The sequence below is a fragment of the Pteropus medius genome, unplaced genomic scaffold (assembly GCF_902729225.1).
Source record: "Pteropus medius unplaced genomic scaffold, Ma_sr-lr_union100, whole genome shotgun sequence".
NCBI lineage: Eukaryota > Metazoa > Chordata > Mammalia > Chiroptera > Pteropodidae > Pteropus > Pteropus medius.
Genome location: NW_024340698.1, coordinates 5,913,279 through 5,925,493, shown reverse-complemented (window position 1 = coordinate 5,925,493; position 12,215 = coordinate 5,913,279). Strand labels below are relative to the sequence as shown.

The window sequence follows — 12,215 nt, the reverse complement described above, 5'->3', positions numbered from 1 at the left end:
CTAGCTGTAAACGTAATTTAAAAAGACATTTGAACATTTTAAGGTGATTCGGCTATCACAGTGTTCTGTTTACCTAAAGGGGCAAGAAAACCTTTTTTAGATCTGTCAGAGTTGTGATCAATTTTAGTTGTGAGAAAAAAATTCTTGAAGTTGAAAAGTTTTAACTTGCACAAATATTCCATATATGGCTAAGGGCAAAGACCAAGGGGAAAGTCATTTGTCTCCTCAGGAGACAGAGTTGATTAGAAAAGCAGGGCTTCTTATTTTTTATGTTATTCTTTCTCACTGGTCAGTTTACCAACAAAAGAGCAGTTTGTGATGATAAAGATGATAGAATGTTAAGTTGGAGAAGAAAAGTTGGTTGAAAAAATGCTGTTGAAAATGATTTATTCAAATTGTCTGAGTTGTTGCAGAACAAGTTTCCCCCAAACATGTAGAGAGCAGATGGAAAAAGGAAAATAGTTTATCTTTCAGCAAGAGAAATGATGGTGCTACTAAATTTAGACTCTTTGGCTTTAACTTGCGACATCTGGGAAAATATTCAAATCCGTTAATCATCTAGTACGTAGCCACCTAGAAGAGCCCAAGGTCCAGGATAGCCTTCTCTGTGGGATAACAAAGGGCAAATATTACCAGGATGATTTCATTTCCTTTAATAAAAGATAAAACATTTTGTCAAGGAGAGGGAACATGTATTGTATCTCCAGATTCCAGCAAGACTTTCGGGTGTGTATGCCCCACATGTGTCAATTCAGTGGCTCAGCACCGAGTCAGAGGGACATAGTAAGTGTTGCTTTCTAGTGAGAGGTTCTCTCGCTGTGGTGTGAGAGAGACTGGCTGGTGACAATTTAAAAAATAGAAGAATTATTTTGCTCTTTGAAAAGATTCACTGTCATTCCCTTTCAATAGCTATCACTCTAGAGAATTTTAATTTTTCTATTTTTTTTTTTGATTTACAAATATTCAATTGACATAGTTTTTAAGGGGCACTTCTCTTGTGGAAAGTTAGATGCAGCTGCCCTAAAAATGTTTTCCAATTACCTTAGATGGGCAAATTAATAGCATGTTTATTACATTAATTAAATTTGCACATTATATGAAGTCTGACCAGGTCATCTATGTTTTGGAAAAGGATTATAAGTGACTTTTAGAGATAGAACAAGGGTTTTCTGAAAGGGATCCAACATCACTCCCACATCCCCTTTCAAGGACAGTTGATCCGCTTTTATCTCTTTTACTTGCTTATACTTCCTGGCAAGATTTTGATGGAAGAAAGGGTTCTTCTGTTTTAAAAAATAAAAATAAATGAATCAGAGAAATGGTCTGGCCAAAATGGGATGAACTTAGGGAAGGACATGTGTTGGGATGCTGAGGTTTGGGAGAGCCACTAAATAACACCCCTACTTTCCCTCCAACACTGAAACCAATGGAGAAATAAGACACAGGAGCCAGCCAGAGTTCTAAATAACAGCTTTATTCCTGTTAAAAGCTAGACTGGATGATATAGTCTAGATGTGTGTTCACAAAAATCTTCCAAATAGTTCACACGTTGACAGACCTCCCCTATAGGTCTGTTGTAGGAGCAAAGCCTACCCCTTAAGTACCATATGTCAGAGAGAATGCCAGAAAATTAGAAAGAGCTCAGCAACAGGCTTAGAGGAAGCATGCCAGTTTCCTGTTGCCAAAACCACCAGTCAGATAAGAAGATGGAAATAAGGGTGCAGAGGGTCATAAATAGACCCAGTAAGGGGTAAAGGACTTACTCTGTACCACTTGGCTTTGCTAGTTAGTTACAGCCAGAAATAGACTAGGGTCTTCCAAGTCCTAAGCCACTGCTACAGTTCCCAAATTGGTCTGAATTTAGACATCAGGGAAAATAGGGTTAAATTAAATGAAATTTGGAAATTCTTTTAAACTTATGAACTTCTAAGCTAATATAACAGGACATGTCTATAAGGTGAATATGCAGAATATGTAGAAGGATCTCTAGTATAGTGGTATAAATTGGTGGGCTCTCACATTGGGTTACTTGGATTCAGATCCTGGCTGTGTCATTTACTAGTTGTTTGATCTGGACAAGTTTCTTATCCTCTCTGAGCTTCAGTGTGCTCATCTATAAAATGGAAATAGTAATAGTACCAACTTCATGGTTATGAGGCTCAAATGAGAAGGATACACATAAATGCCATGCTTAGCATAAATGAATTACTGACACATAGTCACTGATAAATATCACCTATGTTTATTGTTTATCATCATCGTCGTCGTTGTCATTTTACTTCTGGGAGACTTAAAACTTGACCTGTGAAGACAATAAACTCTTACTTTTGGATTTCACCCATCCAAGGTTACTCCTTTGTCCTAAACTTCTATGTTTTTGGTCTCCAAGGCTAGAAGTTTTGTAAACATCTTTTACTCTTTCTCCTTTAGGCCAGTGGTCTGTTTGTCACCAAGTCCTACCTTGTTTGTTTAAAATGTTTCTCGATTGTCCCCTACCTCTTCATTCCCATCCTAATTCAAGCCCTGATTCCCACTGGCCTGGAATACTATTCAAGCCTCATAGCTCCTTTTTCCTGACTAGTTTCTTCTCCAGTCTGTCCTATATGTCACTGCCAGACTGACCTTCCTGAAGCACTGCTTTGATCCTGTTTTTCCTCCTATCTTGGAATCTATAATGAGTTTATTGTGTGCTGAAGCAAAGCCAAGGTCTCCTGCCTGACCTTCAGGTCCTTCTAGAACATCTCTGTCCAATAGATATATGATGCCAGCCAGACACAAAATTGAAAATTTTCTAGTAGCCACATTAAGAAGTAAAAAGGAACAAGTGAAACATATAGTAATATATTTTATTTAACTGAACATATTAAAAACATTATCATTTCAACATGTACTCAATATAAAAATAAATGAGATATTTTCATTCTTTTTTCCTTTTGTTCCAAGTTCTCAAAGTCCTATGTGAATTCTACACTTATATCACATCTCAAGTCAGACTAGCTATGTTTCAAGTGCTCAGTAGCCATATGTGACTGAGGGCTACTGTATTATTGCAACCGTAGAGTGTGACTCACTACCACTGTCACCCCCACAAACAAGACATACCTAAATCTTACTTCTTCCTGGTTTGTTAAAACAAAATAAGGATGGTAATACCATCCCTATTTTATAGGGTTGTTCTAAGCAAATGGAACTGTGGAAGTGCTTTGTAAGCTGTAAAGCTCCATGAGAATATAGGGAAGCTATTATTGGGAGTAAAGGTTTTACTGATATATGACAGTAGGATATCTTTGGAGTAATTTGAAAGAAAAGACAGTATTAAGAAGGTAAATGAACTGTCCCGAATTCATTTATGAAAAATATCAACTTCAAGCAATGAAGGGAAAAATATAAACATATTCTTTCTCCCATAGATCTTCATAATTATCTTTTTGAAAGAAATTTGTTACATTAATAAGGTTCTCTAAATATTTAAATTAATCTGTAGGTCCTTTTTCTCCGTCAGCATTCTGAGAAATAGGTTTAGGGGCATTTAGTTCTTCTCTTGAAGGAGCTTATACTGCTACCAAGAAGTTTATTGCTTTGGGTAGTAAATGTAGCTCATAACCTTTGTAGTACTGAGGTAGGAGAAGCATTCAACTTCTTTGTACAGCCCACTTTATTGCAAAGAATTGGAATTGATCGAAAAAACAGAAAGCCAGTGATTCAGGTACAGAAACAATTTGTAAAATGTTTTCAATTTATATCATAAGGGAAATTTTAAAGACTATTCTGATAGGTTGATTAGTAAGACTACTAACAACCAGAGGACACATTATTTTAAATATCTTGTGGCTCTCAAGAGTTCAACAATTACTGTAGATATAACTCTAAGTTTACAGTGTGGGAACTAAGATTGCAAATGAAGTAACTCCAAAAAAAAAAAAAGCCAACTTTATAAAGTAGCTTCTGGGTGAGTGACCCCACTGTTTACAAGTTTGCCCAAGCCAGAAACCTCAACCTAATGTATCACCCTTTCTCCCTCACCCATCCTTCTAATTAGCTACTAAGTCCTTATGACTCCATCTCTAAAATACTTCTTTTATCTTTAACCTCCTGTCCATCCCCATTGCAGGCTTTCATCACTTTTCTTATAAGTTGTTGCAACAATCTTCAAACCAGTTTCCCTGCCTCAAGCTTCAGCTTCCCCTCTACTCCACAATTTATTCTCCAACTCTCAGCAGAATGATCTTGCTAAAATACAGATCTGATCATGCCACTCCCCTAATTAAAAACCTGAAGTTATTCCAGGGCCGACAGATAAAATCAACACTACTGAGCACAATGTACAAAGCACATTAATTACCATCAGAGCCTGACTATCAGCTTTGCCTCCTGCCATGTACCCAGAAAAATGATAATCAATTTTCTTGTGGTTCCCCAGGAAGCCCTATCCTCTTATGAACTCTGTTCTTTTCCTTTGGACCATCCCCTCCAATCTTCACTTCGGTGTGGGAGTTTCATGATCTTCATGTCCTTCAGCATCCTCAAATGCCCCATCTTCTGTGAGAAGCCTTCCCTAAATCTCTGATCCTTTGTTCTCTCAGTCTCCATAACTGCATTCTTTATTCCTTTGTGGCATGAACTTCTTAAGGCTAATTCCTCTCTATATCTCCAGCATGTAACATTCTGCCCAGTATAGCATAATTAGTCCATAAAAATTGTTGAATAAGTAAAGGAAAGAATTGATGTTATCCCTCCCAAATGTACACCTTTCCCATCTACTCCAAAGAAGAAAGCTAATTTTTGAATTCACTATGATTTGTAATTATCTGCTGATATTTCTAGGTATCTGATGGGGACAATTAAAATCATAATTCTTCCTTTTAGCTCAAATTTAGATTGTCTAGTCCAGTAAGATTTTGCTTTGGCCACGAGGAATTATTCTAATGCCCTACTTTCTCCAGGTACTAAAAGTCATAAAATCTGGCCAGAAGAATACATGGAAAGCTTTTTACATTTAGATCCTTTAATCTATAAAATATTTTAGGAATATTAAAAAAAACTAAGCACATGTTTAATTTCACAGAATCTCAAACTATTGGACTGGAATGGATCTTAACCAGGAGCACCTTCACCTCATATGGTTATGAGGACTGTGTACTCTTCAACCTTAGGGGACACCATTCTCATGAATTACAATGTGAATGACTTTCCTCCAGGGTTGTATCATGCACAGCCTTACACAGCGTCTCTTATTATCTAATCATCTTCATTTTCAGATAATGAAATTTAAGTTCTAAGAACCAACAGTTTTGCTCAAGGTCACATAGTACTTCATGGTATGGTGCAGTCAATAATCTTCTTCCTCTCTGCCTCTCAGTCATTCTGATCCAAATTGCTTCAGAAAACTGAAACTAAAAAGATAATGTTTGCTATCATTGTGTGGATAATGGGCAGTATGGTTTATCTCTGTATTTTCTCTTGCTTTCTACTTCCAGCTATACTGACCTGGTCAGCATGACTTCAGCATTCAGAATGTTACTGCTGCCTTGAAGGCTACTAAGATTCAAGTGGCTGTTTGTCCCACCAAGTTGCCAAGATATGCTGTCTACCCTCTCCCTTGCTGGCTTACTCTACTGTGACCTACTGTTAGCTACCATCTTCTTTTGGCTTCTTTTCTTGGCATTGTGTGCTGCTTTGTTAATATAACCATTACTGACCAGTTGACACAATCCTTTCCTTCTGTTCTATAAACCATTCGATCACAGCATGTTGGCTGTTGACCTTGGGTCTTTGGTTCTTTGCTGCCATATATAGATGCTGGAGGTGCCTAGAGGGATGCTGCTTCTTTGCCAAAATTTTTTAGTTTCTTTTTTTTTTTTCTCTCCTTATTCTAGACTTGGGACCTTCTGAATGCTTGAAGATGCCAGAAGGGTTGTTCCAAATAGTTGTGGCTCTATTCCTATAATTCCTCTTTTACTCTTGTTTCAAGTGAAAATATTGTTTGGGAGGAAAAATTTTAGCTAGAAAAGTTCCTGTAGATCAACTACTCAATAGCTAATTGTTTCTATCAAGAACAGTGCATTTTAAAAAGTACTTCTTACTCCATGATCATTATCATTTCTAACTAAGGAACATACTGAGGTATTTTGTTAGGTTTGATTGAGCCTGAATAGAAAACTGGACGTCTTGAGCCAAAGCCCTCCAGCCATAATGGATGGATACATTGTTTGCATCTTTGCTCTTGATCATTAATGCTGGCAGATATTTCTGAAACTGATGGCTTTAGTTCCACATGATCAGTCAAGATATAGACTAGAATTAAATTAAGGAACTGGTAATGTATTAGAGGTTTGATATTTGCTGTTTAGTAGTTGTTTGCACTTTATATGTTGTTCATTGTATAATCGGGAATTTCTTTGTAAATGTTTGGTTTTCAGGCTGGTTGGAAGGAAAATCACGCAACATTCATGAGTGAACTAAAAAATCTTCAGGCTTCTGGACTGACTACTCTTGGTCAAGCTCTAAGATCCTCATTTGATTTGTTAAATCTCAATAGATTAATATCTGGAATAGACAATTATGGACAGGTAAAAAAAATTTTGAGTGAGTACAGCTAATTTATTTTGGTGACTTGGGGTAAGAATTTAAAATTGGGTATGGTTACCAAGTTTTCTGCTATTTTTCATAACTTCCAAAAAGAAGCCCATGTATCTTTAAAATTACATATATATGTATAATAAAATTATATATAAAATTGCCTACCCATCGTATCATCAGATATCTGAGAATGGGATGAATAAATTGCTGAGAAATATTGGAACAAGACAATTGAAGAGAAACTTTCAGTGTCCATAACTCTCTCATCCCTCCCAATTCAATGGAAAAGCTCTAAAATGAGAGGGAGGCAGAAGAGCATTTGCTGCTACTACCATTGTCCTTTCCTACCAATAAAACCTCTGCTCACAACCAGAGTCACTAATGTCCCCATCTGTGCCAGGATTTTGACTCAGGTGAATGAATTCATGAGTGTGGATGATGCAGCCATTATAATCTCTTTATTATCTTTCTTTTATGATTACTTGGAAAGCAGAGGGAGAGGAGTATTTGGATGTTATAGTTTGAGAGTTCCTGAATTATAAGAATTCCTCAGTTTATTCTGAATGTTACCTCTTCAGGGCTTATTATTTTGATTCCCACCCACTTAGTCCCTAATCTTTTCCTTCTTATTTATCCAGGCAAATTTTATCACACACTTGGGAGATCACTGGCAAGCCAAATGTAAAAGTTTAAATACAATTTTATTACTTTACATGGCTCTAATACTTTTTAAATGTATTGTAGGGGAGAAATCCATTTTTTTTAGAACCATCTATTTTAATTACCATCACAGATGGAAACAAGTTAACAAGTACGGCTGGTGTTCAAGAAGAGGTGAGATTTCATTTAAAATTCTTTCATTTAAATGGCAGAGAACATGCAGCTATTTCTGTGGGAGGCATAAATTTCTAGTTAAGTTTAATCAAACCTTACATCTTGGTAATCTTTGAAATATTGCTTCATTTTCTTGAGTACATGAAAGAAAAGTGAACCCTTTAATTCTTTAACTCTCTCTCCACTTTCGTATGGGTTGTTATGATGAAACTTTTCACATTTTGCCTTATCAGCTTCACCTTCCTTTGAATTCTCCTCTGCCTGGAAGTGAACTAACCAAAGAACCTTTTCGTTGGGATCAAAGATTATTTGCTCTGGTGTTGCGTTTGCCTGGATTGGCTTCTACTGAACCAGAGCAATTAGGGAGTGTACCAACTGATGAATCTGCCATCACACAAATGTGTGAAGTCACTGGAGGTATTGGCAATATTTAATATTTCTAAAAGAAGAATTCAGGGCAGCAGGGTATAGTTCTTTTTTAAATGCCATATCCAGTCTTTACTTCAGAATATTTTAATTCTGCTGCTTAAGCTTATCATTAGTGTGATGTTTGCTGCCAATGTAGTTATGATTATTTCAAGTTGTATTTTAAGATTTCAAATGCTTGTATTTTAATGTGGTATTTTATTTGATCAAATTTGTACTATTTGTTTTTCCTTTGGTATAGGTCGCTCCTACTGTGTTAGAACACAAAGAATGTTGAATCAGTGTTTAGAATCTCTAGTTCAAAAAGTTCAGAGTGGTGTAGTTATTAACTTTGAGAAAACGGGACCAGATCCACCTCCTATTGGAGAAGGTACAGTAGATAACTTTGTTTTTATATTATAGTGTTATATAAGAGAATGATCTGCATTTGGGAAGATATTAAACTAATCATAACAGACACAGTCTTCACTGTCCACATGCATTCAAGTGGTTACAAACATCCATCCAAACAACTACCATTTATATATAGCCTATATATAGGTGTCAGGTGGCCAAATTCTAGAAATTTGACAATAATTCATTGTCAAATCTTCTTAAGAAAATTCTTTCTTTTCTCTACCCATTTCATATTCCGTGGTCCCAGTCTTAGGATGACACTGATTTATTCACCTCTCCATGAAATATCTGGAGATTCACTACGGAGTGCTACTTAATTAGCAATCTGATTTTGGTCTTATGAGTGCCAGATGTCCCAGGCTATCCTTATGAAAGCTTGTGTTTGTTCCTGCTTGTCAGCAAGTGATTGTGAATGTTTATGCAGGAACTGCTAGCATTCTATAAGATCCTACACAAGTATTTTCCACTTTTTAACTGCAGAACTTTTTCTCTTCAAAGGAGGTTTTACTGAAAGTTCAATATCTTAAAATAGATGAAAGCAGAGCTACTTTGGTATAGAGGAAAGGACTTCTCCCTCAAATCATACGTGCATCGCAGGGCCCTCAGAGCACTGTTATAGGCTATTGCTTCTCCTCATTCCTGTCAGTTCACACACATAAACACATGTGTGTACCTGGACTCCATCATTACCACAGTGTCTGTCTTATCTGATCCATACATTTTAATTGCTGCAGCCGTAATCCGTTGTAGCTGCCTCGAGAACCAAAGGGGCTAAGTGCACAGGCACAGAAAGACACATGTTTTTGTCTGAAACAGTGAATCCTGATCTTTTGCTATTTACTTCCTGGAATCCTTTGAGAGACTGTTGGAAAAATAGAGATCTCTCTTCCTCGAAAAATGGACATAGGCCACATACACAATTTTATATTTAATTTCAGGGATTTCTTGGATTCCAGTTTAAGAACACCTGCCATAGAAGACTGAGGCTTCACAGCCTATTTTAAATTACATTAATCATAAAGAAAGGACACATTATATTGCTAACAATTGACTGCTCAATCCATAATTTTGTGTTCATTACCTTAACATGAACTGAGAACTTTTATACTGAAAACTTATTGGATTTGGTATCATGTAAATAGCACACATTTTCTTCATAGCTCTATTTCCCCTTTGTCCAGAGTTGTTAATCTTTGAGATTCTGATGAAAGCTAAGAACTCTCTCCTCAGAAAAATGCATATCCCTAGAATTGTGAGCTCAATTTCAGGGGCATCGCTTGTTCTCCTGAAGCCATTACATGTATTCCCTAGAGCTCCATAGACCCCAATAAATCTCCTGGTCTAAAGTACTTGCTTGTTTAAAAGAATGTTTAATAAATAAATCAAATGACCTATAGTTTAGGAAAAATGAACCTCAAATCATTAAAACATCTTTTACAAATATAATTTAAACTAATGAATGATCTCATTAAATGTTACGTAACTCTGCCTTGCTGTGTTTTCGAGGACAAATAAAATATGCTAGTCTAAATAATTAAAATGCAGTTGGGATACATTATGCAGCATTATACAGTGTTCAGTTTCCTTGGAATTTTAATTGTGATGGGGAAACTGTAATGGATTAGTCCACGAACAACTTGATACATTTGTTTTGTGTTCCCTCTCCTAACTATACACATAGATTATATTGTCAGCACTGCTTCTGCCTTTGAGTGAATTTGAACAGTTTTTATTTTGCCTTTGTGGTTATTGGTTCTAGCTCTTTAGTAAAGAACACTTTTGTCATCTAATGGAGAATAGAAAGAAAATCTAAATGGAATATATGACCTATTTTGTCAGATTCCAAAAATGTAAAACTATACCAGGGAATGGACAGTTTCATTTGCCTGATTTGGAAAAATAACTGTAGTAGTTTGATGTGTTTAATTTCTGTGTCCGAATATCAGAAAATTTAAAACTAGTTTTACAATAATTTTCCATAGTCTACATATCATGGTCATAATTAAGGATGGGAGGGGTGGGATGTTAGATTAGAAGGGGTGGATTAGATGAAGGAGTTGTAAGAGAGAACATTCACTAATCTTAGTAGAGTTGCTTTTTTTCTTCCATTTTTCATGAATCACTGTTTTGGTTTTGTTTTGTACTTTGCTTTTAGCAAAGTAAATAAAAATTGTACAAGATCAGCAGCTGTAAAAAGCAATTCATGCCTTAGTCTGTCTTTTGTTTAACTTTTAGATGGACTTATGGATTCATCTAGGCCAAGTAATTCATTTGCTGCTCAACCATGGCATAGTTGTCATAAGCTCATTTACGTACGACCTAACTCTAAAACTGGTGTTCCTGTTGGACATTGGCCAATTCCAGAATCCTTTTGGCCAGATCAGAATTTACCTTCTCTAGTAAGTATCATAAAATAAAAGATAAACATCATTCTGGATTTTGAATTTGCTGATTACAGTGAGCCTTTTAAAATAGCTTTAAGGCTTTTAAGCCATTCCTTGTCTCTTGCCAGAAGTCTAGCTTGTACCTAAAAGCAAGAGAAGATTTTCTAGTCTGCATTCTTTCTTTCAGTTGCCTTTTTCGCTTGAACTGCCCTCTTTGGATGTTAAAACATTGTAATTTTTGATGCTGTTACAATCTGTGACTTGGTTTTTATTTCAGAGCAGCTGGCTTGATTTACATGATAAACACAATATCTAAGAAGTGCTGGCATTGATTTTCATGTACATCCTCAGGAAATTCAAACTTACTCTGCACCTTGTATAAATAGGTTCTAGAAACATTCAAAACAGAGGTCATTGTACTTCTTCCTAGGGTATCATGAGACAACTAGTGGAATTTTGTGGACCTACTCTTCATATTTTTGTAATCAATAGACTTGTGTTCCTTGGCAATGTACCTTTAAATGATGGATAATTAAGCAATATTTTTTAAATGATCTCTATGCATGAGCTTGTCTTTTTCGTTCACTGCATTTGGTAGAAGAGGGTTTGATATTGTAGTTGTTCCTAGTTCCAGATGAACTGGCATTTTGGGGGGTATCTAGTAATTAGAGAAATTATATGAAACCCATTCTCCCTTTCATCTTCCTCCCACCCCCCAGGAGAGAGGAGGAGGTCCACAAAAAGATCACGACTCCTTCAGTTTAGCACTGTCCTGGTTCAGCTAATCAGTAGTCTGTCTAAGAAATTTCTGACATGAGCTGCATTTTTTTCTGGATTACTATTTTTAGGCTCTTGCATTTTTCAGGAATGGCCATGAAAGGCCTGAATGTACGACTGAAGAACCATTTCAGACCCTGCTGTGGGTGAGGGTAGATCTTTTCCTTCTTCCCTCAGGGCTCCAAGGTGGCACACTTGTCAAATCTCGGTGCACAGCTTCTCTCAGCCGCTTCAAATCCTAGAGTGAATGTTTTGATTACAAAGTTATTTCATTATTGCCAGTGACAGGGCTTCACTCATGTCTTTATTGCTTTCTTATAGGTTTAAATCTAATAAGCCTGAAATATTTTATAAGTTTAATTAAATTAAAATTAAAATCAGAAAAATAACTGGAATAAAGAAATTAAAAGTAACTCACGCATAGTTCATGTTACCATGCCTTTTAGGTTTAAAAACACATTTGAGGGCTATTTTTCTCAGCTTTAAAACATCTTGTAGGTTTGTAAGTCATAAAGGCAATTGAGCAGGTTTTTTCCCTTTTATAAAGGAAATGGAAATGTTTTGTCATATTCATATTAGTCTTACAGATCTCTCATCAAGAATAGGCAGAGCTGTGTCTCATCCTTATCCCTGGTACTTATCTCAACAGATTGCCCTTGCTGCCACTATTTCTCTGTCCGATGCTCTCCATTCCCACAAACTACACCTCTTAATAAAATGGCTGCTCCGTCAATCTGCTCTGGCACTCCAGGCACACAGGCCTTTGCAGCCCAGTTGAAAGCATCCCCAGCTCTAGCTGTTCAAGGCAAGCATGTGGGT

The 12,215-nt window shown here is 36.4% G+C and overlaps 1 protein-coding gene across 6 annotated transcripts in view; it reads left to right on the top strand.

Moving 5' to 3' along the window:
• The window catches only part of LOC120612515 (integrator complex subunit 6-like), a 61,743-nt gene that overhangs the window by 17,287 nt on the left and 32,241 nt on the right, over positions 1 to 12,215 (top strand). For all 6 annotated transcript variants that reach the window (XM_039875050.1, XM_039875076.1, XM_039875066.1 and 3 more), the window contains exons 3-7: positions 6,420 to 6,569; positions 7,324 to 7,413; positions 7,647 to 7,830; positions 8,081 to 8,209; positions 10,471 to 10,634. In XM_039875050.1, the coding sequence (XP_039730984.1) occupies positions 6,420 to 6,569; positions 7,324 to 7,413; positions 7,647 to 7,830; positions 8,081 to 8,209; positions 10,471 to 10,634 (717 nt within the window). The remainder of the gene's footprint in view (positions 1 to 6,419; positions 6,570 to 7,323; positions 7,414 to 7,646; positions 7,831 to 8,080; positions 8,210 to 10,470; positions 10,635 to 12,215) is intronic.